Below are 18,508 nucleotides of genomic sequence, written 5' to 3' on the forward strand. Positions count from 1 at the left end.
TAAAAGATTATATTACACTCCCATTATTGCCACTGATTACCTATCAAAACCCCATCCAACAAAAACAAAAATAATCCACTTGACACTATTTTATTCGTACCCACCATAATCTCTACCAAAAACTTCTTTACTCATTATTACAATTTACAACCTTCTTTTTATATAATTTAATCATCATAATCATCATCATTATTTACATTTTTTTAATTCATTCTTCTCATATCCTAGGAAATTTGTAACATTATCAAGAGCTAATATATAATTTGGACCCTGAATTATAGGTTTAAAGGCGATTTGAATCCTAAATTTTTAAAATTGTACATTTTGAACTCTAAACAATTAAAGTTAGAACAATTTTACTCTACTGTTAACTTTCAACAAACATCCATCAAATTGGGCCTAAAGTATAATTTTTCTTAAATGAATTTGATGAACGTTTGTTAAAAGTTAACGGTAGGGACGAAATTATCCCAACTTTACTTGTTTAATATTCAAAATGTATCTTTTTAAAGTTTAGGGTTTAAATTACCCCTGAACCTATAGTCCAGGGTTCAAATTGATATTTAACCCTTTAAAAAACAAAAATATTTTAGAGTTGTTTTTATTTTATTTTCATTGTTTTCAAAACACACTACATTTGATTGTTGAAAAATATAGTTACTCTCACCGATTTCTATTATAAATCACTACTATTAATCACCTACAATTATAATGATTAATCTATTTTTTAATTTTAAAATTTTTTAAATTAACATAATCAAATAGATTTTCATTTTATTTTTTTTTGAAAAGTAATTTTTAAAATTGTATATCAAAATAATTTTTAAAAATAAAAATGAGAACAAAAACTAAACAAGCCCTAAATAGTCCCAAAAATGAATTTGGATGGAATAAAATGGAATCTAAAAGCTAAAAATTCTATATCATTATTTGGGAGAATTTTTTAAAAGGTAGTAGAATAGTTTGGGATAACCTTCCAAGCCATCCTTAACCATTTTAAGCCCTTTTTTTTTTAAACCCTATGGAATGGCTTGATATAAATAATATTATTATAAAATTACTCCCATCCTCTCCTGCCCCTCTCACTCTTTTACTCCCTTTCACCCTAATATTGGAAAACATAATAATTATATCTACTTCAAATCTATTAATTTTATAATAATTATTAAATAAGATATTTACTTCCTATGATAAAACCTCTAAACAAGGGAATGTTTTATTTCAACCCACTCTATCCTACTCCTCCATTTCATTCCGTTAATTATCATTTCTTTGTATTTTATCATACACTCTTAAACATACCTTTAGAATATGAGTTAAAAGGGAAATACTTTTGTACATTCAATGATCAACTCACAGTTAAAAAGAAGATTGTTGAGATGTTGACTGTAATTTTATTTGAGACGTGCTTTTGAAAAATTGAGGTAATATTTTTAAAAATAATTTAAGTTTAACTTTTCCATAAACTTGATACAACCGTGGGAGCAATGAGATAAAATATCTACGGCAAGGGAAGAGAAATAAGATATAAATGATATTATAGTTAAAAAAAAAGATAAACATAATAAAATTCTTGAAACACAATAAACTTTCTCAACACCTTAAAAATTCCTTACCCCTCATTTTTTTAATAAAATAAGACTAAACATTACTCCCTCCATTCCTTCTAACAAAATAAAAATATTTAACTTATACATACAAGTAAAACAATTTTAATAAATTTATGTTTAAAATTCTTTTCCATCTTGTCATTCTATCCTCAAATTAGTACTTGTTATTTTCCAACGGGGCCAAATCTTTTTTTACTCTTTAATTAGATACTTTGGAAAATAATTAATTAATTACTCCTTGTGAATTGTCTTGTACGTAAGAGCAACACATCTTTCGAAATTTTGCCCCATAATTAGGAAGAGGGAGTATTAGAAAAATATTTTACCAAGTATTTAATTATTTATGAATAAATAATAAAGCTGAACAAAATTAATGAAAGCATCAAATTTAAAAGGAGAGTAAATAAAACAAAATTTTTAAATCACGTTCTTGCATACTTGACCAAAAAATATGTTGATGCATATATTTATTTTAAAATTAAAAAAATAAAAATATAACTATCTATTGAAAAAATTTGCTTATTAACACCTAAAATCAACTTTTTATCAACTGCGTTATAAATATAGTAGCTGTCATGATTTCTTGGATCAATATCACAGGATGTGCACTAGTGTGCTCTCCATTGTCTTAGTCGAATACAAAAATGACAGAACTTATTAGTCAATATTTTTCAATATTTGCTACTAAATGCTCCGATAAGAATATTACAAGTGAATATTTTTTTGAGAACTCAAGATAACATGATTTGGTTGTGCAAACAATTCCTTCATGTTTGCTTTACAGGTCAAACTCTTGCTGAAGAATCTGTTGGCAAACACTTTGAAAAACTTCAACCGAGTCTTGTAATTAAAAAAAGGGCCGAATCCACCGAAGAGAAACCTGATTTTTCTCCAATAATAAAGGATTCAGTGGATCTAGTGGAGAGAGAAAAACATGAGGGGTGGGACCCTTTGAGAAGAGAGTCTCAGTCTCACCCTTGTCTCTCTTCTCACTGCATCTCCTTCATTACAGTTCCAGAGCAGATGTATTCCCATAGCATCAAAATTGAGAGATTGCCAAAGCAGTGGTAATTCTGAACTAAGAGAGAGACCCAGCTTTCCCAGGCTAACACTCAAAGTCACATGGTATCTTTAGATCCAACAATAAATTTAGCAATGAAAAACCCAATTGTATCAAGCGGAGATGATGGATCAAACCTCTGCACAAGTTCTTCCTCACCAGGTCTTAACCACTCCCTATACAGGAAAAAGAAAGAGCAATTATGAGCATTTTACTATTTTGTTGAGTTTGATAGCACTGCCAGTGTAATGTTAGTCAAGTTGATACAGGGTTTCTTAGGAGTTAGGAAACCAACGAAAATGACAAGAAGATAACAGGTAGGAATCTGATATAATAAGGTCATTGATGAAATACGATTACAACATTTCACTTGTGGAATTCGAAGAGAAAGGAACCAATATGATCATTAGGTGACCTAATCAAGCTCAATAAGAATTTAACATCGCAAGGCAATGGAATTTAGCATATTATTTAACTCATTGGTATAGTATGTTGATGCACACAAGACAGCCAATACAGACTACGCCCACAACTTCAAGCCAAAGGATGCAAGAAAGCACAGAGGTCCTCCGCCTAAAATTAAGCACTATATTCCCAATATTTACCAAGACACAACTACTGGGCAAATGATTGATTACCCATTTGTTTGGTCCTCCTTTCCTGCCTCATTTATGCTCTCTCTATTTTCCCGACAACATACAAAGGATAAAGTTTGACTTTGAAAATTTGAGAGACAGGGATATGCTAGGGGCAAGCAGAGAAAGCAAGGGAGCAACAGAGTAACAAAATATAAGAAAGAGAGGGGAATTTGTAAACAAAGCCAAATGCATGAACATTAAAGGGCTAGAGATAGTAACATGTTTATTACTCAACTCAGATCAACCCTGAGCCTAACTTGTCAAATTCATCTCTTTGATTCAAGATCAATAAAAATCTAACACATGATTTTCCTGCCCAGATCATAAAGTAATATCTTCAATAGCTATAACAAAAGATTTTGAGATGCAATAATTTACTGCAAATATCTTTTTTTTCCCAAATAAAAGGATAGGAAAACCATACAGGAAAGAAACAGAGTAGTAAGCACTTCAAGAAAATATTAATTTGAAACAAAGCAAACAATATCATTAATGAGACGTACCTAATTATTTAAAAATCAACTAAGGTACTTACTCTACATATCCATCAGGAAAGTCGCAACGACCAAGTAGTCCAGGTCCTCCAACTCTAGGGTTCTGGTGTGAATCATATAAAATATGAATATCAAGTGATATGAAATTATGCTGAGGCAAACTAAATATGAGAGTTAAATCTGACCATTAAAAAAATGATTGACCTAATCTATTTGATCATGAATACCTTTTTATTTACAAGACAAGACTATACAGAGAAAATTATTACAGATGCCTAGCATATTCAAGAGACATCACCCTTCACTTAATTATATACCATTCAATTTTTAAAGAAAGATATTTCCGTATATCAATCAATTTTTAAGATTGATAACTCAGCTTTAGGCTTCAAGAACCCTTATCATTTACAGGAAGTTGAAGGGAAATTGAAAAGGTGCATATATCGTTTCAAACCTGTGGGCCAATGACAGATACTTGTATGTGTCCAAAGCATACCGTACCAATGCTTCATTCTCACCGGGATTTATTGTACAACTAGCATGGATTAAAAACTGAACAATCAGTACGGTTTAACAGAAAACAAAACAGATAAATTAATCAAAAAAATACATGCTAGGAAACTGAATTCTATAAACATAATGGTCAGCAACGGCCACAACAAACTTTTAAGATAACTGAAACAAATATTTAAATCTAGAATCCTATAGGCCTGCAGTTTTGCAGCAGGCACAACTTCTAAATCCGGAGCTAGGAGATCACACCACAATGTATTTAAGGCTATCACTTCAGAGAAATAGTAACAACACCACTCAAAATAAGATTGTCATATACAAGCAGAAAACCAACAGGGATATCTTCAATACAATTCCATGCAGAAAGAACAAAGTAAATAACACATTATGGAGTCTAAAATGATAGGGACCACAAAAGAAGGATAAAGGCAGTGGCAGATGAGACTCCTTGATTCCCCCAGCCACGATAAATTATGTGTAGAGAAGCTGGAGTACACGCACATATGGGATGAATCCCAATTTCGTACAATGTTCCCAACTATTTTTTAGGTTTTGTAAAGAGATCTTAATCATTACAAATTAATTATAAATTAATACAACTAATTTATCTTATTTTACCATTTTGAGGAAATTAATATTTCAGCTCAACACTATAAATAGAATTGCTTGATTTGATTGATAAAAATTAAAAATTCTGATTTCATATTTTTATTTTGGTCCATCACGCAAACACTTGTCAGAGAGAAGGCCCTCCATTTTTATTTTCATTCTTAATTCTTATTAAATTCCATTTATTTTCATGATTTCTGTCATTGTGGCAATCCTCTTAACTACTATATGTTGATCAATGCACATTAGGCGTATGAAAAATTCTTACAAGGAGAATTGCTAGAGTGTACTTACAATTTTAGCACTCAATATTAAGATTTTTTTTTTCCAAACTTGTAATGACTTCTAATTCACTTGAATAGCATTGATTATATGAATGCCCATCAGGTGTTTGATATATTGTTTGTGAGTATATGTTATTGGTGCTTCATCAATTAGTAGTTATTCTAATGTAATTGGATAGGTTGAAGAATCTAGAAATGAAATCTTATTCAATTGACTTTAGCAATCAAATTAAATGGATATCTGGTGTAGTGATGGTTAAGGGATGAAATTCGGTTAAGCAGAACATGCACCATGGGTATGAATCAATAGATGAAAATGCTATTAAGCAAAATTTGGGCATCTTGGTGATGAATCAAAAGTTCAAATTGCAGCACCTAAACGGTCAAAATTTTCACAGATATTCAGTCCAATGAACGAGTTCATTTTGAATATATTACCTTTGGGATTACCTACATCAATTGAGCTCAGCCACCTTGGGCTTGGAGGTTAATGTCACAGGAATCTAGCTATCTAAGTTTCAATAAATTGCCTGATCGTGCTACTCTATGTTAATGAGAGATTGTCCATACTGAATTGAATCGTGTGAATCATTGTATGTTGAGTCTTTAGTCTATCTTGAGTCTTTTTATCTTCCCACCTTTATATGTCTTATAAAACGTCTATCTCAATGGTAAAAAGAAAAGAAAAGAAATTTAACATGCCTGTTGTATAAATTTTGCATGCTTGTAGATAGAATCATAAAAGGAAAGCATAGCTTTGAGTTCCTGCACTTGCTCGCATTTTGCTTTTAGTCCCTACACTTTTTTTTATATTCTAGGTTCTTACACTTTTATTTTTCATTGTTTTAAGTACCCCCAAGGTCCCTACACTTTGTTCATAGAGGGACCTAAAATAATGAAAAACAAAAGTGTAAAACCTAGAACACTGGGGAAAAAAAATGCAGGGATCAATAGCAAAATGCGAGCAAAGTGCAGGGATAAAAAGTTATGTTTACCCAATCATAAACTAACAAAAAATGCTATGGTGAAGTTATAATAAATGCAAGACTATTCCTAGGAGATTGACACTCCAACATAGCCGCATCAATATGATTGACATTCTACAGAAATATAGGATCACAAATCACATATTGGGAGATAAAAGTAGTGATAATGAGGTCAAACATCTACAAAGCAATATGGTTAAAAATATTATATATCCATACTTACGTGGAATATACAATTACTCCACCAGCACGAGCTAATTGAACAGCCTGGTCAAACATTCTCCTTTGGTATTTTGCGTGTGTTCGTAAGGATTCAATAGTTTCCTACCATAAACAAAGAGTTGCAGTCATTACTAAGTCTTTTGATACTCATTATTAATCAAAGTGATTACAGATATTAGAACATAAAGCCAGCATAAAGAAAAAATGGCATGCAATGTTGAAAAGTTACAGATCTCTATTTAACCTTTTGCCAATAGTCTTCACTACATACAGCTAAGATACTTCAACTCTTTGAGAATGAGGGCTTCTAGACATCAGTATGAATTTCTAAGCAGGTAGAGACAAACCAGATGAAAAATCCAAAAAGGTTCTAGTTCCTTAGATGTTTAAGCAAAAAGCAATGAGATCACCAACATTTACTCCCTCCAGTCCAAAATATAAGTAGTTTTTGGAAAAAATCAGCATACTAACAAAGTCATCATTCCCATAAAAATATTTATCATTTTCCCTTTTTACCCCTTGTCTCAATTACCAATGCACTCTATGATGAGTGAGAGATACATATATACAAACACATAGGTTAATAAATATGTACTAGGTTAAATTTTTCTCCATTTAACAATGGAGAAAATTTTTTTTATATGTACTAGGTTGCTTGAATTTAGAACCAAGATTAGTTAAGGGGAAATGCTTATATTGTGGACCAAAGAGAGTATGATCTAACGATTCAGGCACCAAGCATAGAATATTACATACAGGCCAAACCACACATCGAACTAGCAATAATAAATGCATGCAAAAGGGAAATACAACTAAAGTACTTGGCCAGAGGAAGATGGCAACTTCACAATTCACATTGCGCTAGCATACCTTTAAGTGTTGATGGCTTGATGTAATGGATTTTTTAAACTGGAATCAAATGCAATTTGAACAACAGCCCAAAGCACTTTCTGGGCACCTTTGCCTAATTCTACTGCATAGGCATTATTCCAATCACATACAAAACGTTCATTACTGCTACACTATCCTCCAAATAATTTCAGCTTTATCCTTGCATATCCAAATGCCATTGAAGATTCAAGCATTGACAAATATGTTTTAAATTAAGAAAATAAAAGCAATGGATCCAGCATTCCAACTCATACTTGAAGGTAAGCAGGTCCTCGTTCCTATCCTATCGACATATTCATTCATTTATTTCATACTTGTTTCTCTTCGCATGCATACAGGTTTAGACACAAGTAAATGCAGGGCTTCAATTCACAACTTCATTTTTACCTCTCCAGCAAATAATCGAGGCCTTAAACCAAGGGCAGAACAAGGAGCATCAAGAAGAACTTTATCAAAACTGTTAGGAGGAAAACCTTTTGACTTCTCAACCCTACCACCCAGGCATTGATTTCTTCCGGGTCCATTTCGCTCTCTCCGCATACTCTTCCGGATTTCAGCTTTGCTAACATATGTTCCTTTGTTTTCCTCTTCAATGTGATCAACTGCTGAATTATTTATAACAACTTAGTGAATGGTTGGCAGAAAAATGACGTTCATGTCAATAACAACCACAAAAGAAAGAGAAAAGAAGCATCACACGTATTAATAATACTACAACAACAATAACAAGCCTTATCCCACTAGGTAAAATAATCCAATATCAACAATATCAAACAAAAATAATCCAATGATTCTGTTTGGAATGTTAATATAATTGCCACGTCTCAACAATATTGAGCCTTGCCAAAATGGGGAAAAAATTAGAAGAAAAGGATGGGCTCATCAGTAGGGTCAAAGCTGATTCGCATGAAGTGTGCAGTGTGTGTGTGAGAGAGAGGGGGGGGTCTGTTAGTTGGGCATATATGGAATTCCCAGAGCACTATATGTACCTCCATCTTCTACCCTAGACAGCAAAATGCGCGCAAAAACCAATTATTGAATCAAATTGCTAAATAAACCCCATTGATGTAATAAATAGCTGGTAGAGGACAGAGCGTACCTACCATTTTCCTCCATAGTCTTCTCAATATTTAACCTATTTATACCAATAGATGACATTCTTTCTTCATTTAAAATTGATGAATCAGAAACTTGATCTGTCACACCATTGTCAGCATTACCACAATATGAACCGCTCAAATTATCTGGTTCATTTCTTTGACAAACAGCTTTAAGAGCATCTAATTTATAGGTCTTTATGCAACTCAATCCCATTTCCGCTGCCAATTTCTGAATATCCATCACCTAGACAGCCATCAAGCATAAAAAGTATAAATTGAAAATTATTAAAACACAGAACCAATACAAGAAAAGGATCTGAGAAAAAAATTGGGATATTTTGAACATAAAACATGGCATTTCCAGTTAGACAAATTATGTGTTAAGAGTGAGTAATTCTGTAACAGGCAGTTTTGCCAAGCAAGGGAAATATGTGTTTTCACTTTCTATGTGGCTGAGGGACCCTCTTTAATTTGCTTCAAGCCCCCTGAATTTCGAGTAGTCACTTCATTAATAACTATAGAACTAAGATCTTTACTAAAATGATATGTTAGAATTTATCTTGTTATATACAGTTAACAAGTGCTTTAAAATTTTTATATTGACCAATGATCTTACGGCTTAGTGGCATGTAAGCTCTCCTGTAAGCGAAAGGTCGTGGATTTGATCCTGCTTATAATCTTAGACCGTTAGTGCCTACCCCTCTAATTCAACCAAAAAAAACAATTAAATTTTTATATTGAATATTAATAAACATCTCTAAGCAAGGATAATTCTGTCCATAAAAATACTAAATTATGAATTAAAAACTTACTTTTCTTAAGAACCCCAAACTACTGAAATTTGCTCTGCCAGTGATTGTCAAAAGTTTACACACTATATGAGGTGCTACCATGACCATTAACTAATAAAAAATTATAAGAAACAAAACTAAAAACCTTATTTGAAATATTCATTGAAACCATCCTGGAGAATAATGTCTTCAAGAAAATAGAACAAAAACATATTTTTGCAAGTGGGAATACTATTCCAGGCTTCCAGCAAATCCAATCATTGCAAACACACTGAAGTCAAGAAATCATTCATTAAAAAAAATATTAGGATGTAAAACAGAATGAGCCAACACCAATTTGTTAAATCAGATCTCTAGAATACACAAATTGCATAACCAAATTGGATAACCAAGCATTTAACTATAGTACAGAATTTCCACCTTGTTATGAGATCTATCAGCTGCAATGATCTCTCCTTCATCCTTCATAAGTATTGCAATTGCAGTTGTTTTCCCCCCTGGTGCAGCACACATGTCTAGTATACGCTCTCCCTTTTGTGGATCTAAGAGAAAAAGATGTAAAAATAGATGCCAGATAAAAAGGAATGAGTTCCACATAGAGAAAAGATAAGCCAAGGAACAGTATTTTGAAGTCCATGCAATTAGCAATAGTTTCTAATTGATCCTACATTAAAATATAAGTGCTAACGTGTACGAAGAAAACAAATGGGAAAAACTACCATTATAGAATATATCTCTCATAAAACACAAGGGTTAGTGATGGCTGTCAAAATTATCGAAGATTTAAATGCAATAGACACAGAGCAAAACTAACGTTCATAAGCACTACAAATCATTGAACGAGGAATGGCTCATGGTTCAATCTTAAATGGTCAAAGCAGAGCTTAAAAAAAAAATATTTCTTTTACATGCAAATGCGCTATTAATATTGATACTTGTATTGAAAATTTCTTATAATAATATATATAAATAATTTTAATAATTTTATAATTATAAATTAATCAAAAATGTAAATTTTAGGAAATAATTCTTCAAAATAATACAAAATGTGAATGAAAATACTGTTATGACCAATGTTGAATAAGTATTAATGTTTTAGTCAAAATATTAAGTTTTCATGATCAAGTCATGCAACAAAGGGGTAAGATGACAGGTTTGATTCCAGTTCAAGCCTTAATGGAGCAATGTGGTATTTGTCACAGGTGGATGACTAGCTGCCACATCTTTCACAACAAAAGAGGTTGGCTCACTTGAACCATCTGGGTTTAACCAAACTGGTTCAGCTACTTCCTGGCTGGCTTATAGATTCCCAATTATCAAGTCCGAGATGGACTGGACTACAGAGTATGGACCGGCCCCAGTCCAACAAGTCTAGTTGAGGATTATGATATCACTGATGAAAAAAATCATGAATTCAACTTTATTGGGAAAAGCCCACAAAATAATGGACAGTTCGTTTAAGCAACTGACAATTACATTGTGAAAATTCTAAATTTCTAAATATCAAACAAATAAAATACATCAGAACCAACTGAATATGCAGATTAACATTCTATGTTCATTCAAAACAGAATTGTTTAGACAAAACAGAAAAATAATTAAGTTTTATAGTCCAAACTATCCTAATAAGCCTAAATAAGGAGTTTTGCGCAAGCATATCTGTTGAGATGGTCTCCAAAGACTTAAAACCAAGTAGATTAAGACGTGTTTTGCATTGAAAAGAATGGTACATATGAGAAGAGTTTATAGTAAAAAGCACTTGCAACCAAAGGTAACAAATAGTAGACACTTTAAGTTCCCGAATGACTCAAAAGGACAAGGCAAGCGGGGGACGAGACCTATACTGTAATTTATGTACCTAAAGCATGGGCAGTAACAATACTTGGCAGGTTTTGAAGAAATATGTCTCCCTCAAGCACATCTGCAAAACCAGAAGGAAATGATACAGCAGCTATGCACATACAGTCAATACTGTAAGCATTAAGCAATGTCTATTTGCAAAATACACACACATTAGAGAGCCAAAGAATTATTAGTAAAAAGAAAAGAAGGGGAAAAGGAATACCAACAACAGATTAAGCAATGACCAAAATAGAGCAAAACAAAAGCAAAAATGGCTAAAAAAGTCAAGAGATAAGGTCCAAATGATATGCAGTGATTAAGTCACAACAGCAACACAAATTTATCCAAGTCGCACCAGCCACCAGATGCTAGCTTTCACACTAATAATCAGAAACCTTTTGGCTGCACAAGCTAGACAAAGCCTCCACTCCTTCCACTGACCAAATAAGAAACCCTCCTGGAACACATTGACTCATGAAACTCTCGCCTCTTCAACATACAAAGCAAAAGCCTATTTATTTTTTTTTAACTTGTCTTAGCCAATGGCAAAAAGATCCAAGCATCAATTATCCAGATACTCAGAGAACTAATTATCAAACCAATAGCCAATGTTTGTCATTTTCACTCCCAACAGAAAAGGACAACACGAGACCATGAACCAAAAGAAGCAAAACAAATTTCAACAATCCCCCTGCAAAATGCAATCTTGGGGCTTCTCAACCCCCCTAATCAGCTGCAATCAAGGCCATGCCACTATCCAATATCCCCGCTTATAAATTAAATAACATAACATCAATCTATAAGATGACGTCAATCTCAATCTAATCATGTATGAAACCTATAAGATCACAGGTAAAGAGGTCTTCTTCTAAATATAAGAAAAATAATATTATTCTGTTCCTTCCTCCCTGTGATCTCTTCTATCCTAATAATATTATTCTTGTAAGGAAAAAGGGAAAAGAAAGCAGAAAAAAAGCATATTAAGCCACTGAAATATGCTTACCAAAAAGAACAAATAAAAAAATGAATCGTTTACAGAGGCATTGCATAAATTATGAAAATCAACACTTTAGCATGCCAAAATGCATAACAATGGGTTGACAAACATGAATCACAACATGTGGAATGGAAACAGAAAAACTACCAAAAATAATAATAATTATAATAATAATAATAATAATAATAATAATAATAATAATAATGCAATACAATATTTTTATCAAGAAGAGGTGAGTTTTACTATGAAAAGAAGGAAGTTCATATACTCTGTCCCTCATATCCAAAGCCACTCCTTTAGAAACACGAAACATTCCAGCCCTTGACATCATTGTTGTTCCTTGGCCAATATAGAGCCCACTTCGTTCAGAATAATAAGGATCTGTAAGATAACAAGACATGGAAACTTCATCATTCTTATTTTATAAGAGCATTCAGTTTTACTTCAACGGAATATTTATCTTCAACAAGCACCTAGCAGCTACATTGACTACTACAATATTATTTAAATAATTATAATAATGCAATTTATGTAATCTAGTATTACTGGCCAAGTAAGGAAAAGGTCTACCAAATAAAGTTCAGAATTGAGATAGAAATACACTCCCTACCAGTTTGTGACCCTTGTAGTACAGTACCACGTGTCATACCAATACCCCATCCCCCACTGACACCTGGCTGCTCCACAGCAACTGAGACCGCAACTGTATCTCCTGTTTCAACATGAGCACTGCAAGCCATTACACCAGGAACATATACCTGAAGGAGAACTAACATTAGGAAACAATTAAAGACTAACAATCCTGGTTTATTTCCTTCCACGTGATTCATTGACTTGAATGGCACAAAAAACGAAGAATAATAAGAAAACAACAGAACAGTAAAATAAAAAAAAAAGTTTCTATTGATATCTTTGTGTGTGTATTAGAGATATCTTGAACTCAAATTTGCACTCTCTTAGTCCACAGATTACAAGTTAATTATTCCACTCTCCTATCTTTTCTTTTCTCACCAAATCAAAATATTGATACTTTGAAAAACATGCAGCAAGTCTAATATTTAACAGATGCAACTCAAATCAGCTAAAAGAAAAGATAATATTATCAGATCCTAATTACATTTTGTTTTAGCGCCAGGTTATGTCCAGAATCTCAAAGGACAGGAAGAGATTTCAGTTTTGCTGACCATAGCAACCATGCTGAAAACTGTCAATGATAGGCGTATATGTAACAGATGATGTAACAAAAACAACCTTGAGACAGAGAAGCTCTGAGTCCATGATGTTTACAGAGGACAGAAATATGATAGTAGCAGAGGTAAATGAAGTCAGAGAAACCAAAGTTTTTAATGAGGCAATAGGTAGGAAGTTATAAATAGTAACATCTCCTCGCAATCACTTATCCAAAATTAAGCTTACTACTTTTACAGGAGGGAAGTTAATGACCTGAGCACCGCGAAGAACTGCTTCGGCACATTTCCTGCTAACAAGGACCTCCTTGGGAGGTCTATCATGTGCAAAATCATAATTGATTTTGTGCGGTCCTGAACCCTGAACAAATACGACATAATCTAGGCCAGGAATGTGACACTTCGAAACTGGAGCAGCCCGGGAACACGCCTTCGAAGGATTAGCCTTATCTTCACTTTGTCCCAGAGCTATATTTCCGCTGAATTCTAAATCCCGGATATTATTGGCTTCACTTGAACAACGCTTTGAGTCCAAATCATTCTCAGATCCCGATTTATTCATTACTGCTTGCAGCTTCGCAATAACTTCATCACTTGTAGACCTGAGCGTATTTACACGAACACAAGAGTAGCCAGAGGGACGCCTAAAAACATGTGTGCAAATTCAAATTCAGCCATTGAAAAAGACGACGACTTTGCTGTGACCAAGCAGCATACTGAAAATTCCAAATCGTACATACCCATAGAAATTATAAAATTTTAGTGACAGAAGCACATTTTGGCCGATAAAAGAAGCTCTAAAATGGCATCACAACATCAAGGGTGGGCATACCAGCTCTCATCAACGTGATCATGAAAGTATACTAAAAGGAATGCAGTTGAACATAATGAAACGACGAACCTTGAACCAAAACTGAAATGCTCAAACAAAACTTTAAAAAGAAAACACCTTAACAACCATTTTCCTTGTCTTGCTTTTGAATGAGTGCGTTACATATTCAGCTTCAACTAAGAACCATACGCAGCAGACACAGAAGGTACAATCCGAATTTTAATCAACACGTATACTGCTACGCATTGCACTACAGGGAAGAAGTGTTTTGAGCAAGGAGGAGGAGAGAAAAGAGAGTACGTTAAAGATTTAGAGATGCGAGAGAAGTGGTCGGCGCCATAAGCTTTGACGAAGTAGTCATGAACTTGAGGGTTCCATTGAAGAGTTGGGTCGTAAGAATAACGATTTGATGAATCCTCCATGCGGTCGAGAGCTACAAGGTTCGAACTTCGGCGGATTCTGCAACTGCCAAGGGTTTTAAGCAAGTCCCTCGCTTTCTTCATTCAAAGAAGCCAATCGAGGGAGGCGGGGCGCGTGAGCGGTTAAGTTAAACGGGACTCATAATTTTTTTCAAGATTGAACCGGATCAGAAAAATTTACACGCCATATTAGAGCACATGGCATGAGCGGATTGGGAGATTCTGATAGCATTAGAAAAACAAATAACTGTACTGATTGGCCAGGTTGATCGGCTGAAGAAGCTTACAGTTTTGATTGTTGAGGGTGAGGAGCAGAGAGCCCCTCCCCAATGCATGGACATTATAAGATTTGGTTAAATTAGGAATATGTTAACCCTACCAGTTAATTTCTTTCCTTCTTTCTTAAGGTTTTGCTTTCGTCTATATCCAAAAATAATAATAAAGATGGTTAAAAGCAAAAATGTTCAACTTAAAAATCCACCAAATGTTTGGATATCACTCTAATATTGTAGCTGAACTCTTGAGTATTTTTGAAAGCTTCAACCTTAATGCCATCAAATTAATGTTTTTTGTACTCAATGAAGATTCTCACCCTCATTCAAAATTAATATTAACAAAATTATCCCTTTATTTTGTCATACAAGAATTGGGTTGTCCCGTTGACCACATTTAAAAAAAAAAAAACTAATACTTATATGGATTTGTTTGCTCATCATATAGACTATGATAGTTTAAGATATTAGGATTATAAAAGATCTTATCTTAGGGTGCAGGGATTTTTTGCTTTGTGACGTTAATTAGTGTTGTTTCTCTAGCACTGATTTTATTTGCAACCTAGTAACTAAAAAAAAAAATGTTTGTCAACACGAATCAAAATTTTATTTTTATTTTTTATAAGGAAAAAAAAAAAAGGCATGTCTATGTAATATGTATGGTACAATTAAAACATTGGAAGGCACAGAATTTGAAATGAGACTGTATAAAATGGGGTCCTAACATTACAAAGAATCTAACCTCATATAAAACTCATTATGAGGGAATTCGTGTAAGAGAGAAGGGTGTGGAGAAGATTGATGCATCAACAAAATTGTCAAACTCATAAATTTAAATAAATTCATAATAAAAATATAAAATGATATCACACACTCTAATTGTAAACTCATAAAAATTTACATCTATTAACAAATAGCTATTAAAATATGATTGTAATTTGATTTAAATATATTAACAATATAAATCATTGAATTAAACCTATTTATATTGATAAATTATCATATACAAGACATAAAAAATTTAAAATAAGGGAACTTATTTTTGGCATTTTTGTTTTCTTTTTTATTAATATTAATTTTTGCATTTCAAGTTTTTTTTTTAAATCAAGTCCTATAACTTTTATGAATTAAATTTTTCATATTATATACTGAACTCGCTCGACTAAAAAAAATTGATGAGCTTAACAAGTTTAATTAAGCTTACATTTAGCCTGAATTTATGAATTAATGGATATGATTTTGTAAATTAAAAACGTAAAATCAATAAATTAGGAGGTAAACTCGTGATTTTAATCGAGTTTATATCTAATCCAATTTTATGAGTAAATTGATATAATTTTATAAATTAAAAACATAAAAACATTAAACTTATAGAGTCAATTTAAGAGTTTGACAACTATGTGCATGAATAAAACATGCAAGGTTAATTGAGTTTCATGAGTTTGCCCACTAATTAAGTGCCTATTTGGATTAGCACCAAAATTAATTATATAAATCAAAACTATAATTTTAGTAAAAATCATCCAAACACCTCCATTTTCATATAATTAATTGTTTGTACTGGAACGATGTTTTGCTATAAGCAGAGAAGAGTGGCTTATCATAATTGATTTCAATGTTTGCTTCTTTTATTAGTTGTCGGAAATTTTACCTTCCAAGCATACACCTCTAGCAAATTTCAGATATCCTTTGAGCCTCAATGTTAGCTCCCCGTGTTAGCTTTTTATTTTGCACAAATTGTTTAGTCACTAAATTCAAAAAAAATTATTATATTATTATTGAAATTAACATTAACATATTTTAATTTATTTATTAAATAGAATTCAACAAATTTAAAAATATTAATTATAATTTTATCAATATTTAAATTTTAAAAAATAATATCTTTTATAATAATTTGTGCATTTAAAATTGATTTTGAATAAATCACCTAAACATCTTCAATTTTATCAAAATTAATTTTAAAAAACATTATCCAAATATCATCACATTATAACGTAGTCAATTATAATTAAAATTTATTATATTAATTGATTTTTTTACAATTAATTATATCTAATTGAAATCCAAACACACCCTAAATGTTTTGCTCTCAACTTAATCCTTGTGGTCATAATGAGTTCCTGATTTCTGATTGGGCCATTAACTTTGGAGTGGCATACATATTTAAAAAAAAAAATCACACACGATAGCCCAAAGCAAGGATGAAATGATGCACTGTACAATGGGCATTGTGACCCGGGTTGGATTAGGCAGCTAATTATGAATTAGAAGCTTGCCATGATAATTGGAGGCGAGGCTTTATGAAAAAATTAGGATTCTTTCCAAGTGCAATTGCTAAAATGTTGAGCATCACAAAAATTTTCCATTAGAATCTTGGACTCTAAAAAGTTAAGATATTCTTATACATTCAATGGAAGTGATTGACAACATTCAAAAAGTTTATACGAGATCACATGTTGCTTAACTATGATTGCAAAAAATATAAGAGAAATGATTTTGAGAGACTAGAAGGCCCCTCTGTGACTACATTTTTAGAAAAACTAATACTTGTGTTTATTTGAAATGCAAAGAATGAAACGGGAAGCTTGAATACAAGAAGAGCACCTTAATAGAGTCTTTTCGTCCGAGTTTGCTAGAATATTTGGAAAGCTATATGCAAAAAACTCTATTCCAAATATGAGATCTTGGATAATGATATTGCCTTTTTCAACAATTAACAAATCAACAACGACATGAAGCTTCTATCCAACATCAATCACTTGAATAAAAGAAACATTAGTTATAAAGTTAATTGAAAACTGCTTGAATTGGAATGGATTAGACTCGACACTAATGGTGCAATTAACATTAATATCGTTGCTGCTTATGAAGGCATCATTAAAGACGATAAGGGAAATCAAATCAAAATTTTTTTCAAGCATTTTGGCTATAACCTAGCATAGCAACTGAACTTGTGGGAATCTATGAAGGCTTTATCCTTTGTTGGAATGAAAAATTATCCAAAATAAATGTTCATTCAAACTTGATGGAGGCATTATCTCTTATTATCTACAATTACTTTAGAAGTCATCCTTTATCTCACATCATCAAAAAAATCAAAGATCTCACAATGAGAAATTAGATGATTACTTTTTAATCATGTTTATAAAAAAACAAATAGATGCTTTGATCACTTAACCCATTGGATATCTCGTGACAACTTTGATACTACGATCTTCAATGTTTTTCCACATGATTATAGAAACCTCTTGACTTTAAACAAAAGTAGATCTTAGTCTTTTTGTGCTGATTGCTGTGGCCATATATTTAAAAAAAATGTGCTGATTAGCTGGCACACAATGTGCATTTTTCTAATCATCATACAAGTTATGGTGTATCTTGTAGAATATTTGTCTATTATGAGATGTGACATTATCAATGAACCCACTGATATTTCCTGTAGGATATTTTTTTTGGCCTTCTGTTGTATTTTAAAAAAAAAACCAATGAACATTGTTGATAGATATAGCACAATAAAAAACCTTCCAAAAACATGTATGCGCGTGGTTGATAGAAACAGGTCATTCCTATCGGGAGAAAACTTATGTGCAAACTGACTGGCTAGATTTGTAATGCTTACTAGTTGCTAATAGTACTTACTGGCTTCCATAACCTAGTTTATAAGAAAGAACTTCTTTGTTTCTTGTTTTTTCCTTTTTTCCTTTTTTTTTTGGATAATGAAGGAGGGCACTAATCCCTAAACATCACACAAGCATAAA

General features: G+C 32.4%; 1 protein-coding gene across 2 annotated transcripts; it reads right to left on the minus strand.

Moving 5' to 3' along the window:
- Window positions 1-2,161: 2,161 nt before the first annotated feature.
- LOC129304005 (rRNA (cytosine-C(5))-methyltransferase NOP2C-like) lies at window positions 2,162-14,767 on the minus strand. 2 transcript variants are annotated; one of them, XM_054943618.1, is made up of 11 exons: window positions 14,357-14,767; window positions 13,481-13,868; window positions 12,648-12,795; window positions 12,281-12,418; window positions 11,057-11,119; window positions 9,619-9,740; window positions 8,411-8,651; window positions 7,695-7,909; window positions 6,418-6,518; window positions 3,844-4,337; window positions 2,162-2,846 (listed from the first exon to the last, which is right to left on the minus strand). In XM_054943618.1, exons 1-10 carry the CDS (start codon window positions 14,557-14,559, stop codon window positions 4,208-4,210), a joined length of 1,749 nt encoding a protein of 582 aa, XP_054799593.1. In that variant the 5' UTR covers window positions 14,560-14,767; the 3' UTR covers window positions 2,162-2,846; window positions 3,844-4,207. The 2 variants fall into 2 exon arrangements, with proteins under 2 accessions (XP_054799593.1, XP_054799591.1); XM_054943616.1 differs by having other exon boundaries at window positions 7,695-7,912; window positions 14,357-14,766.
- Window positions 14,768-18,508: the final 3,741 nt, after the last annotated feature.

Source organism: Prosopis cineraria, unplaced genomic scaffold (assembly GCF_029017545.1).
Source record: "Prosopis cineraria cultivar Desert tree isolate PC_DT_omini unplaced genomic scaffold, ASM2901754v1 PC2, whole genome shotgun sequence".
In the NCBI taxonomy this organism is placed as follows: domain Eukaryota; kingdom Viridiplantae; phylum Streptophyta; class Magnoliopsida; order Fabales; family Fabaceae; genus Prosopis; species Prosopis cineraria.